This window comes from Salmo salar, chromosome ssa18 (assembly GCF_905237065.1).
Source record: "Salmo salar chromosome ssa18, Ssal_v3.1, whole genome shotgun sequence".
Classification (NCBI taxonomy): Eukaryota; Metazoa; Chordata; class Actinopteri; order Salmoniformes; family Salmonidae; genus Salmo; species Salmo salar.
The window spans coordinates 21,337,265-21,358,107 of NC_059459.1; the positions used below are offsets into that span (position 1 = coordinate 21,337,265).

Genomic DNA, 20,843 nt, shown 5'->3' on the forward strand with positions numbered 1-20,843 from the left:
CCTAAACATATCTCTTCCCTAGCCCTGACCTTAACCTTAACCCTTACCAAAACCCTTATCCTAACCCTAAATGTATCTCTTCCCTAGCCCTAACCTTAACCTTAACCCTTACCCAAACCCTTATCCTAACCCTAAATGTATCTCTTCCCTAGCCCTGACCTTAACCTTAACCCTTACCCAAACCCTTATCCTAACCCTAAATGTATCTCTTCCCTAGCCCTAACCTTAACTTTAACCCTTACTCAAACCCTTATTCTAACCCTAATTGTAACCTTAGCAAGCAGTTGCTTATCAACAGATAGTTTGTTGATAGTATGACCAGCGTTAGAGCGTCTACAGATAGAAAATCCGGACTATCCAAATAAAGTGTGACCGAAAATGATCCATTAAGGCATGACATGAATACATAAGCATCCTTCACCACCATTAGAGTATGCAGGACCTTAATAAATACATGCAAAAATAATCTAGTTTCTTTGAAGTTAGTTTTGGGAGATGGCTATTTCATATGTTAACACAACATGTGTTTGATTGATTCACTTTGTGCATGACAGTTCAGATAAGGCAGTACTGTACTACCCTGTCTTTTTCTGAGGGAAGACGTTGTTTCTCTCTGTATGTTCTACTCGAGAACCTCAGGGCTAAACCTCAGTCAGAATAGAACTCAGACAATGCCCTATTTCAACAGTATCAGGGCCCAATGGGAACAATCCTTCATCGTCCTCAGTTCACTTCAGCTGAAAGGCCACTGAGCACACACGAGACAAGAAATAAGGCATAGCAACTGACATTCTGTGTGTTTATTAGTGTGTATACTGAATATACACTGTGTGTGTCTGTGTGTGCGTGTGCGTGTCTGTGTGTGCGTGTGTGTGTGCGTGCGTGTCTGTGTGTGCGTGCGTGTGTGTGTGTGCGTGTGTGCGTGCGTGTGCGTGTGTGCGTGCGTGCGTGTGTGTGTCCACATCATAAACCAATAAACACACAGTACATCAGCTGGATATGCAATGCCTTATTTCAGCCAGTCAAACACATCCTCCTCCGGGCTGAATTTACAGAATTTTCAGCAATCCAATCCGAAACTAATTTCCTCCTCACTGTTTTATGCCTTCTTTACCCACAGTGCACACTGTCTCTATCTATCCCTCAGTCCTGATGCATTCTCAGAATGTGAGGAGCAGGTAGGCAGGCAGGCAGTGAACCCTGTGTAGCTGCCTGGGTGTTGTGTCGGGGACATTCTTTAGTCAGACTTGCTAATGGAGCGAAGGACAGGCTGCATCTAAATGACGTGATTATCACTGACGCTGCCAGCTGTAATGAGGAACAGGGCTCAGAGTGAGATCCACAGAGGAGGTTTTTGTCAGGCTAGACAAACACTGAGGGAACTGTGCCTTTTTTATTTACAGTGTTTTATTTGTTATAGAAGAACAGTGCGAGACATAGGAGGGAGAGAGAAAGAGAGACAGCGATGTGGTGGGCTTGCTTAGTGGGGATATAAAGTTAGGATTGTGTTTGAATACAGTATCTACAGTAGATCCCATAGAGAGGTGTGTTGGCTCGCCTCCAGATTTGAAGTATGACAATACTTTAAGCGAGAGCTGAGAAAGCTACAGGGATGGTGTTTGATGTGGGGGCTTAAAAGCGGATAAGAGCATCGGACCAGTAACCGAAAGGTCGCTGGTTCAAATCCCTGAGCCGACTAGCTGAAAGGCACTTAACCCTAATTGCCCCTGTAAGTGGGTCTGGATAAGAGCATCTGCTAAATGATTCAAATGTAAAGTGTAAATGTGGGGACTTGTCATGCTAGTGGATTGTGTCATTTGTGGCAGCTAGGGGTAGTCCCAGTTAGGTGGCTGTATCGTGTGTAATTGAGTAGAGCCCAGACCCACAGCAGGGTGTATAACTGGGCTGCACACTCATGGTGAACCTCTGGAGAGCGGGAAAATTACTACCAATGTCAAGGTAGGACGGAAATTGAGGGAACATTACTAATTATGGGGTTGGTTGACTGAGTTGAGCGCCAGCATGCGTCCGTGCATCTGTGAGTAACAGTACACTTTTATGTTGTGGAGAATCTAGAGAAAGTTGGTGGTTGATGAGCAGATGTTTTGGGTAATGCCCTGGGCTGGATTCGAGGGGTAAACAGTTCCCTTAACTGTCTGAGTGGACCAGTGCCAACACTACAGCATAGTTCCACATCTGCTTAAAGGTTAGACTTGTCTCACCGACATAGTTAGTTTTGGAGCAAGGTTTGGAGGCGCAGATGGCTGTTCTAGTCTCCTGTGTAAAGAGACCCAAAGACAGCATGGTGTTTCACTCCCACAGAGGGAAAACATCCCGCTCTAGTACCTCCATTGTCAACAGACATCCATGTCAGCCCCCTATCCGCCGTGGCATTTACTCAGCCACTGAACCCAGTGGCTCCTTGTTTGACTTGATCAGACTAACAACAGTCTTCTGGGCCTACTGATGTAGGCTAGATTCAGAGAAACGCTACTGTTAGTCGCCAGCGGTAACAGCCCAAACTCTGCCTCAGTACAATGTTGCCATGTCAGTGTGACTGTGATACCTCTGCATTTGTGACATGAGCACAGATGCAGATGGTCCCAAATCCTCTTTGTCAGAAGTCAACAGAGACTTACTAGGCCTTGTTTCTGTTGCTGCAGAGGAGGAGACATGTTACATTGGCAACCTGAAAATGACTGCAGATTGTTCTTCCCCCCTTTACTTTCAAAGCATTCCAAGGAAAAATGGTAATTCATTCTGTGTAATTACCTATAAATCAGTCCTGCTGACGAAAGAGCACATCAGATCATATCCATTTGCTCTTTCCATCTGTGTCTGCCTGGCATTGAACTCCTGTTAGTAATAACAAAGGCTGTCAGCGTCTGAGCCCCGGGGAGTACAAAAGATGCTGTCTGTCATCATTGCCACTGCTCTAAGTAAGATATGAACGGCCATTCATCATATGAGCTATCAAGGCGTGATCAGAATATGAATTAGCTTCTGTGTCAGCTTTTATGAATAACCTTATTTACTTGTGAAATAACAACTCCTAATGCCTCTCATACTGGCTGTCAATCAAGCCCTGCAAGATGACTAGGTTTGAAATGGATACTCCACGACCATTATGTGGCATCTGCCCCGACGCCCCAACACCTCATAGTCCTAATTAGATCTACATTGCTTGACTGGTCATGGAGAAAACGTGGGGGGTTTTAAGCTAACGTATAGTTCCTCGTAATATCATTTCCTGGACGGCGTAGCCGGCACGTGGCATCAGCTGTAACAACAGTCACTGGGGTGTAGGGGGATCCACATTCCATAGCTGTATTAAAGGACTAGAGGGGACTAGCGAGCAGGGCCCACGCCTCTCCCTAGGCCTGGTGGACCTTCTCTAGGTGCTCAGCTGGGTAGGAGATGATGGACGGTCTTAGGCTGGTCGCAGCAGATTGCTTTGTCTGCTAGTGGAGTAAAGTATTGTGTTTTTCCCCACACAGATCTGGGGTCTCCACCACTCTGGTGTGTTATCAGCAGCAAGCATGCTATTTACGAGGGCCTGTTCAGTGGCTTGGTGTAGCCCTGCTCCATCTTACTTTAGTTCCCCCCTAAAGAGCAGCCAAGCTCTGTGTAGTTAGTAGACCCTGTTCTTTTGAGGTAAACACATTTAGAACCAAGTGGATGAATGGAGCAGACAGGTCGGCGTGGTGCTGTTCATCACTGGGAGGTGAAGAAACACTTGATACTCACAGAGGTGTTTCAGAGGTGATGGGTGGACTGTGTAAGACAGCACGATGTGTACTCCCAGGGAGTTGTTGTCAGTGAGAGTTCAGTGGGTTTTTCCTCAGTAGTAAGGAGGGGGTACAGTGTGTTTCCTGGCTAGCTCCCCTTATCTCTTGGCCCCTAGCTGGCCCACTAAAGAATGAACTGATGACAGTGCAACGTCCGTAGAGATACAGCTGCCAAATCCCCCCTAGGCTGAGGAGAAGCATCACAGATGCCCTCACAAACCCGATGCCAAGTTTTAGCTACAACCCGACTCTGTGTCACGTTAAAGAAAGTGATTCTGTCTAATGTCAAGGTTTAGCCTCAAACCTTCTTTGGTCCACACAATGTCAAGTTTACCAACCTGGTCCACCCCGTGCCAAGACTCTCAGTCCTTTTAGTCTTCTGACTTATTGAAGCAGTCCCATGCCAGCGGTCACCCTCCTGACCATCTTGCTCGGCCCAAACCAATGTCCTAGTTTGGTACCAGCCCTTCTAAACCTCTGCTAGTTTTAAAAAGGCTTTTCAAACTGCCGCCTGTCCAAAGCCAACCCTCCATCATCTTCACCACTCACAACACCGCTCACTCTCAGATACCAGGCTTACTCAAAGCCTTTTCTTTTGGGCCAGTTGCCTGCGCCAATACCACTCCTTCATAATGTATCATTAGCCAGCTTTACATACTGAAGGTGAGCCAGCCTAGAGCGAAACAGTAAAGTTGCTATATAGGCCTGTATGTCTCTGGCTCAGCTCACCTGCTGCCATTTCTAGTACTGTAATTACAGATTTGTCACGTCCGGTGATCTGTTCTTTGGCTTTAGTCTCCTACTGTCAGAGTTGTCAGGGTGATGGGAGGGAGGTTAGAGGAGGACATGGGTTGATAATGAGGTGAAGCAGCGGTGTGTGTCCGTCTGTCCTGTGGTTGGTTGTTTGTTCGGTACATACAGTACAGCCTGAGAAAAACACTCTGGCAGCACAGAAACCCCAGGGAGGACAGCTGTTACAGACATATATTTTGTCCACATTTAGGATGTTTTTATTTCTTACTTTCCTACTTATGTAGACATACAGTTTACACTATATATTAAAAAATAATATGTGGACACCCCTTCAAATTAGTGGATTCGGCGATTTCAGCCACACACGTTGCTGACAGGTATATAAAATCGAACACACATCCATACAATCTCCATAGACAAACATTGACAGTAGAATGGCCTTGCTGAAGAGCTCAGTGACTTTCAACATGGCAACGTCATAGGATTCCACCTTTCCAACAAGTCAGTTCGTCAAATTTCTGCTGTTATTGTGAAGTGTAAACATTCAGGAGCAACAACTGCTCAGCCGCGAAGTAGGGCACCTAAGCTCACAGAATGGAACCACTGAGTGCTGAAGCGCGTAGCGCATAAAAATCACCTGTCCTCGGTTGCAACATTCACTACCGAGTTCCAAACTGCCTCTGGAAGCAACGTCAGCACAAGATCTGTTGGTTGGGAGCTTCATGAAATGGGTTTCCATGGCCGAGCAGCTGCACACAAGCTTAAGATCACCATGCACAAAGCCAAGCGTTGGGTGGAGTGGTGTAAAGCTCGCCGCCATTGGACTCTGGAGCAGTGTAAATGTGATTCGTCTGGGTTTGGCGGATGCCAGGAGAACGCTACCTGCCCCAACTAGTGCCAACTGTAAAGTTTGGTGGAGGAGGAAAAATGGTCTGGGGCTGTTTCTCATGGTCAGGCTAGGCCCCTTGGTTCCAGTGAAGGAAAATCTTAACGCTACAACATACAATTACATTCTAGACAATTTTTTTATTATTTCTTTTTTTATTATAGTTTTTTTTACTTTCTTACTTATGTAGACATACACAGACTGGTAAAAAGTCATAGAGAGATATAATTTACTGTATGTGGATCAGGTCTAATCATCATGTTTAAAATATTCTTCACCGCAATGTATAAGCAAATGTTATGTTGTTGTTGAAGACACACAGACAAATTCTAAGAGGCATGTGTAATTTCCCCATAGCCCATCTCTTCAAAAGCCTGTTGCTTCAAACGGCCCAGATTACCCAACCTCCGCTGTGATCGAAGACTAAGGTCTGCATGAGCGGCGGATAAATATTTATGAAAATAAGTGGCTTGCAAACCAAGCTGCATCTTTGTTGTATTGATCATTTGTTTGTTTGTTTGTCTTTGTGCTTATGAAACTGTGTCAAATCGGAACTCATCTGATGTCGGTAGACCGTTAAATATATGCCGAGGCCTTATGAATGAACAAGCCAGTAGAGCCTTTCTAGTTTCAGTCTGAGCTCTGTCTGGGTTTGCTCGTTTCTGGCATGTGTACATTTACTTGTCCTAAGTTAACCTTTAAAGGCTTAAAAATATGAGCATACTTTAACCAGGAATGACAAGCATACAGGAATGAATCAGATCACGTAATAGCCTGTTGGACTATTCTATGGAAACTCTGACCTTGAACACCAGGAGCTTGCCAGATTGCTTGTGCCCATATCGCAGGTTTGTGCCCACAGCAAGTGTAATGTAACAGTGTATCTGCATAGCAACACTTTGCACTCAATACGTTTCCTCTGTCTTTATCCCTCAGGTACCCATTTCCTACGGTATTCAGCACCTGCAGTAAGAAGGACCTGGCAGCCAGTCTGGAGAAGGGAGTGGGGATGTGTCTGTACAACATGCCTGAGGTCAAGGTGCTGTACGGGGGACAGAAGTGTGGCAATGGATACGTGGAGGAGGGAGAGGAGTGTGACTGTGGAGAACTGGAGGTACAGTAAGATTCAACGGCACAGAACGCAGAGAAACAATTATTTCTGTCATATTATATTGTAGCTATAGCTACCGATAGCTAACATGTTGACACATTGGACCAGCAGTCACTATTCACACTAAAGAACACAGAGAACTACAACAAACCATAAACACCCGCAAAGAATAGCAACAAATGGCACACAGTAACTACAAGCAGTCACCCAGAACAAAGCACGAGCAAATGAAAATGTTTGCATACATATAGTTGCATGCCATACTGTCAGTGTTATTTTGCCACAAAGGCAATGACATAGATGTGTAAAACGACTCCATGCATACAGTAACACAACAAACCACCGGAGAACCTAAGCCATTTGCAACTATTTACCCAGACCCTTCTCCCTGTCAACCTCCCATATGTGCCGAGCACTGCTCTGATACTGTGCCACGATGATGTCACTTCCTGTTCATTTGCTCATTAATCAAGTGTGCCGTCCAAATGTGTGACAATCCTAACAAACAAGAGAGCAATCAGGGCGACGTGGAGCTTTCTTTGTCTCTGCCATCAAAACAACAGAGCACTACACTGACATGGTTGCCATGGGAACTGAAACAAGTCCAAACCAGTCCAGACCCACATCTGGGGAACAGGTACTGGAGCAGCATACAGCATCACTCTAACTCACAACCATAGCAGCTGCTCTCACATCCCACAGAACATGAGAAATCCCTCTGGCAATGTGCTTAGGTGTAACTCTTCAAACAGAGCAACAAGAAAGCAGGTAATTAACTGGATGTGAGAGTGTTGTTGTCGTCTTCAGGATGGTTAAGGACGCCATTAGGGAGGCTTTTGATGAAGATGCATTTGATATGCAGACAATTGAACTCTTCTAGCATTCCCATTCCATCATACATTCACATAATCCTCTCTCTCTCTCTGAAGATGCGTATCCACTCCTCTCAGATGTGTAATTTACTGTGGCATCCAGTGGCTATGCTAATAAACAGAACATATGTATGTTCTTGAGTCTACTTCGATGATACACGCTGATGTCATCTTAGTCTCAAGTGTTTACAGATTTGTCAAGTAATGATGGGACCAGAATCCCCTCAATTACAGTATGAGGTATTTCCAATCAGGCAATGATTATAACACACTAATACCAGCTGTATGGTTTGGAATACTGCTGTTCCATTCCCTCCCTGTGCCCCTCCGTGACCCAGTGACGTCACCAGAGGCCTGGTGTGGTGGGCCGTGGTCCCAGTTGGACCGGGGGATCAAAGCACCCCTCTCTTCCCACGAACAAAACAATAGGCTGACGTCAGGCCACAAGAGCACAGCCAACCCCATAAAACTCCCTTCCACAGAGCAGCAGTGGCCAACTAGGCCACCTCTAGTCCTGACCCATCAGCATCAACACCTTGTCAGGCCACAGAGTCAGCGTACCAGGGTCTTGTTGGGAAGTGAAGACGAAGGAGAGATGGTGTAGCCGGGACTCTGTTGTGGCATGGAAAAGGAAGTTGATAGCGTTTGTCCTCTAATGAAAGGTTTTTAACGCCGTTCTGTGCTCTTTCACTCTGTCCTTTACAGAATCTCTTTAATTAGCCTTGTACTTTTACCCCTCTCAATCTCAATCCCAGTTAATTTCTCGCTCCATCACCTCGTCATTCACTCTCCGACACCTATCTGTCTCTCTCTAACCCCCCCTTCGCCCTCTTCACCTCTTTCCCTCTGTGGCCAGCTCTCCATTTCCTTCCATTGTGTTACATTGTTTGTAATCTCCAGGACTCAGGGGCCTCAAAGCTCACCAACCCCAGCTCACCCCACCAGCCACTCAATTACCTCTACAAGATCCTTTCACTACCTTCACCCTCAATGAAACCTCAACCAAAGCCCCCTTAACCTACCACACCCCCTTCCCAACCTACAATATACCGTCTCAATCACCACAGCTGAGCTTGAGCTGTGGAACTCCCCATCCACCCACCCATTGTATAGACAGGCAACGCAAGGGACATCAAAACACAATGTTGTTTTAACAACAGAGCCAACCACAAATACAAAACATATGAGCTGACGATACGTTTACCCTGTCAGAGAATGGTCTCTCACCTGTCTGTCTCTGACAGAGAATGGTCTCTCTCCTGTCTGTCTCTGTCAGAGAATGGTCTCTCACCTGTCTGTCTCTGACAGAGAATGGTCTCTCTCCTGTCTGTCTCTGACAGAGAATGGTCTCTCTCCTGTCTGTCTCTGTCAGAGAATGGTCTCTCACCTGTCTGTCTCTGACAGAGAATGGTCTCTCTCTTGTCTGTCTCTGACAGAGAATGGTCTCTCTCCTGTCTGTCTCTGTCAGAGAATGGTCTCTCTCCTGTCTGTCTCTGACAGAGAATGGTCTCTCTCCTGTCTGTCTCTGACAGAGAATGGTCTCTCTCCTGTCTGTCTCTGACAGAGAATGGTCTCTCTCCTGTCTGTCTCTGACAGAGAATGGTCTCTCACCTGTCTGTCTCTGACAGAGAATGGTCTCTCTCCTGTCTGTCTCTGTCAGAGAATGGTCTCTCTCCTGTCTGTCTCTGACAGAGAATGGTCTCTCTCCTGTCTGTCTCTGTCAGAGAATGGTCTCTCACCTGTCTGTCTCTGACAGAGAATGGTCTCTCTCCTGTCTGTCTCTGACAGAGAATGGTCTCTCACCTGTCTGTCTCTGACAGAGAGAATGGTCTCTCTCCTGTCTGTCTCTGACAGAGAGAATGGTCTCTCTCCTGTCTGTCTCTGACAGAGAGAATGGTCTCTCTCCTGTCTGTCTCTGACAGAGAGAATGGTCTCTCTCCTGTCTGTCTCTGACAGAGAATGGTCTCTCTCCTGTCTGTCTCTGACAGAGAATGGTCTCTCTCCTGTCTGTCTCTGACAGAGAATGGTCTCTCTCCTGTTTGACCCCTCCAAGAGAATGATCTCACGCCTGTCTGACCCTGACAGAGAATGGTCTCTCGCCTGTCTGACCCTGACAGAGAATGGCCTCTCGCCTGTCTGACCCTGACAGAGAATGGTCTCTCTCCTGTTTGACCCCTCCAAGAGAATGATCTCACACCTGTCTGACCCTGACAGAGAATGGTCTCTCGCCTGTCTGACCCTGACAGAGAAGGGCTTTTCTCCTGTCTGACCCTGACAGAGAATGATCTCTCGCCTGTCTGACCCTGACAGAGAATGACCTCCCTCCTGTCTGACCCTGACAGAGAATGGCCTCTCGCCTGTCTGACCCTGACAGAGAATGGTCTCTCTCCTGTTTGACCCCTCCAAGAGAATGATCTCACGCCTGTCTGACCCTGACAGAGAATGGTCTCACGCCTGTCTGACCCTGACAGAGAATGGTCTCTCTCCTGTCTGTCTCTGTCAGAGAATGGTCTCTCGCCTGTCTGTCTCTGACAGAGAATGGTCTCTCACCTGTCTGTCTCTGACAGAGAATGGTCTCTCACCTGTCTGTCTCTGACAGAGAATGGTCTCTCTCCTGTCTGTCTCTGACAGAGAATGGTCTCTCACCTGTCTGTCTCTGACAGAGAATGGTCTCTCACCTGTTTGCCCTCCAAGAGAATGTGCCTGTCTGACCCTGACAGAGAATGGTCTCTCTCCTGTTTGACCCCTCTGACAAGAGAATGATCTCTCACCTGTCTGACTCTGACAGAGAGAATGGCCTCTCGCCTGTCTGACTCTGACAGAGAGAAGGTCTCTCGCCTGTCTGACCCTGACAGAGAGAATGGTCTCTCGCCTGTCTGACCCTGACAGAGAGAAGGGCTTTTCTCCTGTCTGACCCTGACAGAGAGAATGGTCTCTCGCCTGTCTGACTCTGACAGAGAATGGTCTCCCTCCTGTCTGACCCTGACAGAGAATGGCCTCTCGCCTGTCTGTCCCTGACAGAGAATGGTCTCTCTCCTGTTTGACCCCTCCAAGAGAATGATCTCTTGCCTGTCTGACCCTGACAGAGAATGACCTCCCTCCTGTCTGACCCTGACAGAGAATGGCCTCTCGCCTGTCTGACCCTGACAGAGAATGGTCTCTCTCCTGTTTGACCCCTCCAAGAGAATGATCTCACGCCTGTCTGACCCTGACAGAGAATGGCCTCTCGCCTGTCTGACCCTGACAGAGAATGACCTCCCTCCTGTCTGACCCTGACAGAGAATGGTCTCTCACCTGTCTGACCCTGACAGAGAATGGCCTCTCGCCTGTCTGACCCTGACAGAGAATGGTCTCTCTCCTGTTTGACCCCTCCAAGAGAATGATCTCACGCCTGTCTGACCCTGACAGAGAATGGCCTCTCGCCTCTCTGACCCTGACAGAGAAGGGCTTTTCTCCTGTCTGACCCTGACAGAGAAGGGCTTTTCTCCTGTCTGACCCTGACAGAGAATGATCTCTCGCCTGTCTGACCCTGACAGAGAATGACCTCCCTCCTGTCTGACCCTGACAGAGAATGGCCTCTCGCCTGTCTGACCCTGACAGAGAATGGTCTCTCTCCTGTTTGACCCCTCCAAGAGAAGGATCTCTCGCCTGTCTGACCCTGACAGAGAATGGTCTCTCTCCTGTTTGACCCCTCCAAGAGAATGATCTCACGCCTGTCTGACCCTGACAGAGAATGGCCTCTCGCCTCTCTGACCCTGACAGAGAAGGGCTTTTCTCCTGTCTGACCCTGACAGAGAAGGGCTTTTCTCCTGTCTGACCCTGACAGAGAATGATCTCTCGCCTGTCTGACCCTGACAGAGAATGACCTCCCTCCTGTCTGACCCTGACAGAGAATGGCCTCTCGCCTGTCTGACCCTGACAGAGAATGGTCTCTCTCCTGTTTGACCCCTCCAAGAGAATGATATCTTGCCTGTCTGACCCTGACAGAGAATGACCTCCCTCCTGTCTGACCCTGACAGAGAATGGCCTCTCGCCTGTCTGACCCTGACAGAGAATGGTCTCTCTCCTGTTTGACCCCTCCAAGAGAAGGATCTCTCGCCTGTCTGACCCTGACAGAGAATGGTCTCTCTCCTGTTTGACCCCTCCAAGAGAATGATCTCACGCCTGTCTGACCCTGACAGAGAATGGCCTCTCGCCTCTCTGACCCTGACAGAGAAGGGCTTTTCTCCTGTCTGACCCTGACAGAGAAGGATCTCTCGCCTGTCTGACCCTGACAGAGAATGGCCTCTCGCCTGTCTGACCCTGACAGAGAATGGCCTCCCTCCTGTCTGACCCTGACAGAGAATGGCCTCTCGCCTGTCTGACCCTGACAGAGAATGACCTCCCTCCTGTCTGACCCTGACAGAGAATGACCTCCCTCCTGTCTGACCCTGACAGAGAATGGCCTCCCTCCTGTCTGACCCTGACAGAGAATGGCCTCTCGCCTGTCTGACCCTGACAGAGAATGGTCTCTCGCCTGTCTGACCCCTGACCAAGAGAATGACCTCTCTGCCTGTCTGACCCTGACAGAGAATGACCTCCCTCCTGTCTGACCCTGACAGAGAATGGCCTCTCGCCTGTCTGACCCTGACAGAGAATGGCCTCTCGCCTGTCTGACCCCTGACCAAGAGAATGATCTCACGCCTGTCTGACCCTGACAGAGAATGGCCTCTCTCCTGTCTGACCCTGACAGAGAATGGCCTCTCTCCTGTCTGACCCCTGACAGAGAATGGCCTCTCGCCTGTCTGACCCTGACAGAGAATGGCCTCTCGCCTGTCTGACCCTGACAGAGAAGGGCTTTCCTCCTGTCTGACCCTGACAGAGAAGGGCCTTTCTCCTGTCTGACCCTGACAGAGAATGGCCTCTCGCCTGTCTGACCCTGACAGAGAATGGCCTCTCGCCTGTCTGACCCTGACAGAGAATGGCCTCTCGCCTGTCTGACCCTGACAGAGAATGGCCTCCCTCCTGTCTGACCCTGACAGAGAATGGCCTCCCTCCTGTCTGACCCTGACAGAGAATGGCCTCCCTCCTGTCTGACCCTGACAGAGAATGGCCTCTCGCCTGTCTGACCCTGACAGAGAATGGCCTCTCGCCTGTCTGACCCTGACAGAGAATGGCCTCTCGCCTGTCTGACCCTGACAGAGAATGGCCTCTCGCCTGTCTGACCCTGACAGAGAATGACCTCCCTCCTGTCTGACCCTGACAGAGAATGGCCTCTCGCCTGTCTGACCCTGACAGAGAATGGCCTCTCTCCTGTCTGACCCTGACAGAGAATGACCTCCCTCCTGTCTGACCCTGACAGAGAATGATCTCACACCTGTCTGACCCTGACAGAGAATGGCCTCCCTCCTGTCTGACCCTGACAGAGAATGGCCTCCCTCCTGTCTGACCCTGACAGAGAATGGCCTCCCTCCTGTCTGACCCTGACAGAGAATGACCTCTCGCCTGTCTGACCCTGACAGAGAATGGCCTCCCTCCTGTCTGACCCTGACAGAGAATGGCCTCTCGCCTGTCTGACCCTGACAGAGAATGACCTCCCTCCTGTCTGACCCTGACAGAGAATGGCCTCTCTCCTGTCTGACCCTGACAGAGAATGACCTCCCTCCTGTCTGACCCTGACAGAGAATGGCCTCTCGCCTGTCTGACCCTGACAGAGAATGGCCTCTCGCCTGTCTGACCCTGACAGAGAATGGCCTCCCTCCTGTCTGACCCTGACAGAGAATGGCCTCTCGCCTGTTGGTTTGTTCTGTGCTATTGTGTCTCCAGGCTTCAGCTCACAGGGTTAAGGGGCTGCACTGTGGGACTCCAGGGCTACAGTCAATAGATTCCCTACAGGATGTGCTCTCCCTGAGCTGGAACACTGTTCTGAGATGGACACAGCAGCAGCAGCTGGGAGTCGGGGGTCCAGACCATTAATCAGGTCCATGTGTTGCTTTGTTTTGTGTCACTCAGGAATGCATGAACCCCTGCTGCAATGCCACCACCTGCACCCTGAAGGGGGATGCCGTGTGTGCCCATGGACAGTGCTGCGAGGACTGCAGGGTAAGACTGCTCTTTCTTTTCTCTTTTTATACCTCTCCCAACTGTCTTTCCCTCCCTCTCCCTTGCACTTTTGCTCTCTGTCTCTTTCTGACTCTTTCCCTCCCAGTCAAAATGATAAAGAGTGGGAATCTAATTATCTCTGCTCTACTGACAAGTATTACACAACCATGTGTTTACAGTAAAAAATTAAGACATTTCGTTTCCAGGGACTTTTAAGCCAATGCATGAAGCTGTATTCAAGCACAGGGCCCTCACTGTGTGTGTGTGTGTGTGTGTGTGTGTGTGTGTGTGTGTGTGTGTGTGTGTGTGTGTGTGTGTGTGTGTGTGTGTGTGTGTGTGTGTGTGTGTGTGTGTGTGTGTGTGTGTGGGCTGACTGTCGGGGGTGTTTGTTGGTGTTTGTGCATGTGTGTGTTCTCTCTGCAGCTGAAGCCTGCTGGCACACCGTGTCGAGAGTCCAGTAACTCCTGTGATTTGCCAGAGTTCTGTACTGGTGCCAATCCCCACTGCCCTGCCAACGTGTACCTGCACGACGGTCACTCCTGCCACAACGTGGATGGATACTGCTACAACGGCATCTGCCAGACTCATGAGCAGCAGTGCATCACACTATGGGGACCAGGTCAGTAGAGCGCCACAAATGATCAGGACCACTAGATGAAAGTCTTCCATGTTTGGAGATCTAAGATGAGTACATCCGTAACTTTCCTTAACATGTTTATTGAAGTAGCTAAGGAAAAACTAATCCTAGCTAATAAATCATTCTTTCTCTCTCACTCTCTCTCTTGCTCTCCCCACATTTCTATCGCTCCATATTCCTCTCTCTCACTTTCTCCTGCAGGAGCCAAACCTGCCCCAGGGATCTGCTTTGAGAGGGTCAACTCAGCAGGAGATCCTTACGGGAACTGTGGGAAGGACTCCAAGGGATCGTTTGCCAAATGTGAAGCCCGGTAAGACTGAGCAGCTGTTGTTATGTGTGTCATGTTTCCGAAGCAAAAAGAGCTAGAAAGAGAGAGAGATGAATAAAGCAACGTTGTTTATCTGAATTGGTATTATCAAGAGTGTCATCGACAATCAGCATGGCACATTAAATGGGACAAATAGCCTAGGAACAATCATTAATAGAGAGAAAAACACAATTTCGAGATAATGAAGGCTAATTACAGTTTGAAGTATTCATGAAGCACTTTATGCTATTGTTCTTAGATTTCCCATGGGTGCAATCTCTAATCAAGCATTTGTTAATTGATGTAATTGTTTTAATGACTGGAGCACTGTGGGAGTCATTATTAGGGTGAGACGAAGGCTGTCTAGTCTTTCATCTTTGGTTATAATTGCACACGATGTCACACACGTCAGAAATTGTCAATGTTAAACTTTATGCCTTGTCATTTATGTTGCGTGTGTGTTTATGTGTCTGTGCGTGCGTGTGTTGTTGTTTTTTTACACAGAGACGCAAAGTGTGGCAAAATTCAGTGTCAAGGAGGGGCCAACCGGCCTGTGATTGGCACCAACGCCGTCTCCATAGAAACCAACATCCCTCTTCAGGAAGGAGGGAGGATCCTGTGTCGGGGAACCCACGTCTACCTGGGTGATGACATGCCCGACCCTGGACTGGTTCTGGCTGGCACCAAGTGTGGAGAGGGCATGGTGAGGGTACTCTGTAGGGCGCTGCAGCTGTTATAAAGCAGCGCTAGAGAGAGATTACCGGCACCGCTGGTGGAGATGCTAATGCCCACGCTTGTCTTTGGCCCAATTCCAAACCAATCACTTACTTTCATTGCTGGGATCAGTTGAATTGGGCCTCTTACGAAGTACATTAAGTAGAATAGATAGCAGATCTCGGAAGATATGCTTTCCATTCAATAATTAACATCACATGCGGAGTACTATGTTTTCAATATGACTCTTTCTCTATTCCATAGATGTGTCTGAATCGTCAGTGCCAGAATGTCAGTGTGTTTGGAGTGCACCAGTGTTCAGGGAAGTGCAGTGGACGAGGGGTGAGTACTCCGAGTTGGAGGGTATCATCTTATGTTGAGTATCTAGAAGGCAGTGACTTATTCCAGTCTATTAGCCAAACACCGGTGTCATGTCAACGTTATTAACTTATCACAGCACCTTATTGACCTCAACATAGCATAAAGTAGAGCAGTACAGGGCTCTACTGTGTGACCATTTTACTCACATATTTTGCTGTGCGACCTGAAATTTGAATTTAGGAGAACCTCGTCTCGAAAAATGTATGATTCTAGCCTTTAATATTTTTCATTGTGCTCCTAAATTTCTTTGTGTGAGCATTCATTTTTCAACCTTGGAGCACACGTCAGGGTAGAGCCCTCTAGCTAGTACACTAAGCCCTTTACTCTACTACACCGAGCACCAATTTAGTTACTGCACTTCCCATGAATTATGGCAGCTACTTCCATGCTATACAATCTTCATCGACCCAGAGAGGTTAAATCAAAGATGGCGGATAAATGAAGATAGTTCACTCAGGCCGTTTACCGTTGAAAAAATATTGTCAGTTATGGTCTACCTAACTGGGTGTGTCTCCCATAGACAGCAATGCAATAGCAGCTGGGTCTGGTCTACTTAGTTTATTGACTTTCATTGACCCAGAGAAAAAAACTTGGGGGAAAAAACTGTGAGAGGGGTGTCACGGTTCCTCTTCCGCCTCTAGTTAAATCAGTATAATTTAATTACATAATTGATGTGCCGTCCATCATCTATTGGCATAGAGAAGGCAGGCCAAGCAGCATTCAAACATACTAGCAAGTAGCTTATAGTCTGGAAGCATCAAAATGCTCCTTGCTGTTTGAGTACGTATTAATAATGCAACAATAATTATTTTATGTTTTATTTACTTTGTTGTTTAGTTGAATGAGTGAATGAATGAATGGAAAGTAGAACTCTGGGACAGATTTGCTTACAGTGACTGGCTTTTGATCCACTGCATGGTTGAATCACCTTCATCAGAGGTGAATTTAAAACACAGAATCAAAGCTGGATTAAGAAATTGCCTTCATTTTCCTTAACTTTTATGTTTGATTGCTACTTTGAGGTTTCATTTGACCTGTTATTGGATGATGTAAGAACAGGTTGAACCAGGTGATGTCATCTGTTATTGGATGATGTAAGAACAGGTTGAACCAGGTGATGTCATCTGTTATTGGATGATGTAAGAACAGGTTGAACCAGGTGATGTCATCTGTTATTGGATGATGTAAGAACAGGTTGAACCAGGTGATGTCATCTGTTATTGGATGATGTAAGAACAGGTTGAACCAGGTGATGTCATCTGTTATTGGATGATGTAAGAACAGGTTGAACCAGGTGATGTCATCTGTTATTGGATGATGTAAGAACAGGTTGAACCAGGTGATGTCATTTGCCACAGCACTTTTTAACCACAACACTTTTGATTTAGTTTAATAACATATATCTACATAAAATAAAATATATTGAGACAAAGCATTAAAAAGAGGGGCAAAGTGCTGTTTTTTAGACCAATTGGCCTCATGATTTGTCAACTCACACATACGTTCTCTGTCCTTCACATCGGAGTGCTGCTGCAGGCTCTTTGCATGTCTTGACCAATCAGATGAATGGAAATCACAGATCGTGCAGGCCGGGCACCCCACTCTCCACTTTCCTCCAGTATTTATTTAGCAAGCGTGATAACACATCACTCATCTAAACATTAGAGATCTGACATGCTGTATTGCATTGAAACTTGACTATTTTTCAGTTTGAAGCAAGCTCAGCCCAGTGAGTTTCATTGTCCAATCATGTTGCTTTCTCTGTGTCTGTGTATAGGAAACCCCCTAGTCCTTCTTTATTAAAATATAATTCATATGAACAAGTACAAGGTTGCTGCAGTTTGACAGGTTTTTCATCCTCCCCAAGTTCAGGAGGTTTTTTTTAAACCATGGAGAAACCATGTAAACTGATTAGAAATGATCTGTGATGGGACCAGAGTATATTATTATTTTTTACAACAGATCATACCGTATAAAGTCTGGAGTTTTAACTGGTTAAGTCTCCAGTCTTGACCTTCACCACCCCTAGCCCCAAACACTCCAGACACATAAGGGAGTGCCAGTCACTCCGAGGGAGGCAGGGAAAGGTCTTCCCAGTTCGGGGCCAGATCTGATCTGGAATTATCCCAACCACAGGCCTCCCTGCAGCTGACAGCTGGACTCCAATATCCCGCTAGGGAATCCTGTTGGATCCCTTTCCCGCTCAGAAAACTTTTTTGGGATGGGCTGTCCTCTGCACATGTTTTCTCCATCATGTTTGATACTGCACAGTCTATGGCGCCCGCCACATCAAAACCGATGTGTCTGATGGAACGAGTGTGTGGTTTATTTGTAGAGGTAATCCAAACATTGTGGGCTGGGATCCTATTTTCATTTCTCTCTTCTCTGAAGAAATGCAGGCTCAAGTACGATGCATACTGATAGCTTATAAAGTATGTAAAATAAGTAATGCATACTTGCCATATCCCATGAATCCTTGCACTGTAGTCTCTTTCACTGACCTGTGTCTGATGATCACAAGAGCCTAGAGTTCTGGCACACAACTCTCTGTGCTCTGACCGGTGTCTATTGGTAAAATACAAGGTATGGACAGTATTGTACAGGTAAAGATGTGTTAATACTAACCAGCATGCATTGCGATTCTAGGTGTGTAACAACTTGGAGAACTGCCATTGTGAGGCGCACTGGGCCCCTCCCTTCTGTGAGAGGGCGGGGTTTGGGGGCAGCCTCGACAGTGGACCAATGAGATTGGCAGGTACAGTATGCTCTTTCCTCTTTTTACTTCACTAACTTCACCCTCTTTCTCACTAGCCAGTGCAGAGACTAAGACAGTTTGGGATAATAATCAGTTTAACACCTTTAGCTGAAATTTCATAACCTGCTTACAGCAAGCTAATTTATTTTGACAGATCTACCTGTTACCTACAAATGTAGGATCTTAATTTGACCACTCTTTTGTTGCTGAGAATTTTCTTGCACCACAGGAAATGCAGATGAGCTTTGTGATTTACATAAATTCACTGAAAATTCACACTAACACACAGATATATTAATAGTATTGCACTTTTCATGTAGCCTACTTTTGGCCAGCCTAACCAGAAATCAAGCAACATTATGGACTAAACAATCAAATCCTGTTGCTGCAGGATTATGTTGTAACAATATAGGTCAAATTAAGATTATACATCTGTATTCATCATTACAACTACAGATGCAGGAACTTAATTTGAGCCAGTTTGCTACAGCAGGAAAATAAATGACTAGCTTTAGAAGCCTTTTTAAATTTGCATTTCCAGGAAAATTCTCAGCAACAAAAGAGTGATCAAGTTAACTTTTCCCTGCCCGGTATAACTTTTCCCTGCCCGGTACAACTTTTCCCTGCCTGGTACAAATTTTCCCTGCCTGGTCATTCAAGAGCAAAAGGAAATAATTATGGAAATAATGTAAAATGTACTAAACCACTGCTGTGGCTTCTATTAACACTCTCTGTGTGTGTCCTGTTTGTGCCGTGCCGTAGATGTGCGTGTGTGTGTATTAATGTGCGTGTTGTCGTATGTGACGTCAGCCGACAGCAGGGTGGTTGCTGTGGCAATCCTGGCCACCCTCCTCAGCCTTATGGGCGCTGGATTCCTGGTATTCCTTAAGAGGAAGACTCTGGTCCATCTGCTCTTCACCAACAAGAAAACCACCATGGAGAAACTGAGGTACAGTAGGACACCTCCTCCCACACCTGTGTTTACTCTTATGTTCTGTATGTCAAGATAGACTACTTTTCTAGAGATGATTTTCTTGTAGAAATGACATCATGGTCCCATGGTCTCTCTCTCTGGTGATTTGATGTGTTCACAACAATGGTACCCTTGTGACTCCACTAACCATGTGAGAGAAAAACACATACCAGTAGTCCTTCACATAGTCCTCAATGAAGAAGGCCTGTTACTGTGTGTCTCAAAGCTGCAGCTCCTGTAGAATAGTAGGAGAGCTGTAGAATAGTAGTTATCAGTTAGTAGAAGACTTGTATAGTAGTTGAAATGTTAGCTTTCTGTCCTTATAGATCAGTTGGGTCGACCAGACCAGCCAGCCCCAACCAAACTCAGTCCATGTACAGTCCACGACGCAAGCCCCCAGCCAAGCCTCCAAGTACCAGCATATACAAGGTGGGTGTCTTTCAGCTGGAGGTAATGGGCAACGGATTATCCCCAATAGTCACTTTAGTAGAACACAGACTGTTACACATGACTGTATATCAATCAAATTTATTTATAAAGCATCAGCCAATGTCAAAAAGAGCTATACAGAAACCCAGCCTAAAACCCCAAACAGCAATCAATGCAGATGTAGAAGCACGGTGGCTAGGAAAAACTCCCTAGAAAGGCAGGAACCTAGGAAGAAACCAGGCTCTGACGGGTGGCCAGTCCTCTTCTGGCTGTGCTGGGTTGAGATTATAACAGTACATGGCCAAGATGTTCAAACATTCATAGATGACCAGCAGGGTCAAATAATAGAGTCTAAAACAGCAGGTCCGGGACAAGGTAGTACGTCCGGTGAACAGGTCAGGGTTCCATAGCTGCAGGCAGAACAGTTGAAACTGGAGCAGCAGCACGACCAGGTGGACTGGGGAAAGCAAGGAGTCATCAGGCCAGGTAGTCCTGAGACATGGTCCTAGGGCTCAGGTCCTTCGAGAGGAGAAAAGAGAGAAAGAGAGAAATTCACACAGGACATTGGATAAGACAGGAGAAATACTCCAGATATAACAGACTGACCCTTGCCCCCAACACAAACTATTGCAGCATAAATACTGGAGGCTGAGACAGGAGGGGTCGGGAGACACTGTGGCCCCGTCCAACGATACCCCCGGACAAGGCCAACCAGGCAGGATATAACCCCACCCACTTTGCCAAAACACAGCCCCCACACCACTAGAGGGATATCTTCAAACCACCAACTTACTACCATGAGACAAGCCCGAGTATAGCCCACGAAGATCTCCACCACGGCACAAACCCAAGGGGGGCACCACCCGGACAGGAAGATCACATCAGTGACTCAACCCACTCAGTGACGCACCCTCCTAGGGACGGCATGGAAGAGCACCACTAAGCCAGTGACTCAGCCACCGTAATAGGGTTAGAGGCAGAGAATCCCAGTGGAGAGACGGGAACCAGCCAGGCAGAGACAGCAAGGGCAGTTCGTCGCTCCAGTGCCTTTCCGTTCACCTTCACACCTCTGGGCCAGACGACACTCAATCATAGGACCTACTGAAGAGACAAGTCTTCAATAAAGACTTAAAGGTCGAGACCAATTCTGCATCTC

At 47.2% G+C, this 20,843-nt stretch overlaps 1 protein-coding gene across 2 annotated transcripts in view; it reads left to right on the forward strand.

Moving 5' to 3' along the window:
* Nucleotides 1-20,843, forward strand: part of LOC106577034 (disintegrin and metalloproteinase domain-containing protein 12) — a 158,452-nt gene that overhangs the window by 122,739 nt on the left and 14,870 nt on the right. Inside the window, exons 12-20 of one of the 2 annotated variants that reach the window (XM_014154703.2) lie at nt 6,364-6,541; nt 13,402-13,491; nt 13,915-14,110; nt 14,330-14,438; nt 14,940-15,138; nt 15,414-15,491; nt 18,177-18,285; nt 19,048-19,234; nt 19,585-19,687. In XM_014154703.2, coding sequence (XP_014010178.2) covers nt 6,364-6,541; nt 13,402-13,491; nt 13,915-14,110; nt 14,330-14,438; nt 14,940-15,138; nt 15,414-15,491; nt 18,177-18,285; nt 19,048-19,234; nt 19,585-19,687 — 1,249 coding nt within the window. The remainder of the gene's footprint in view (nt 1-6,363; nt 6,542-13,401; nt 13,492-13,914; nt 14,111-14,329; nt 14,439-14,939; nt 15,139-15,413; nt 15,492-18,176; nt 18,286-19,047; nt 19,235-19,584; nt 19,688-20,843) is intronic. The other variant, XM_014154704.2, reaches the window with a different exon arrangement.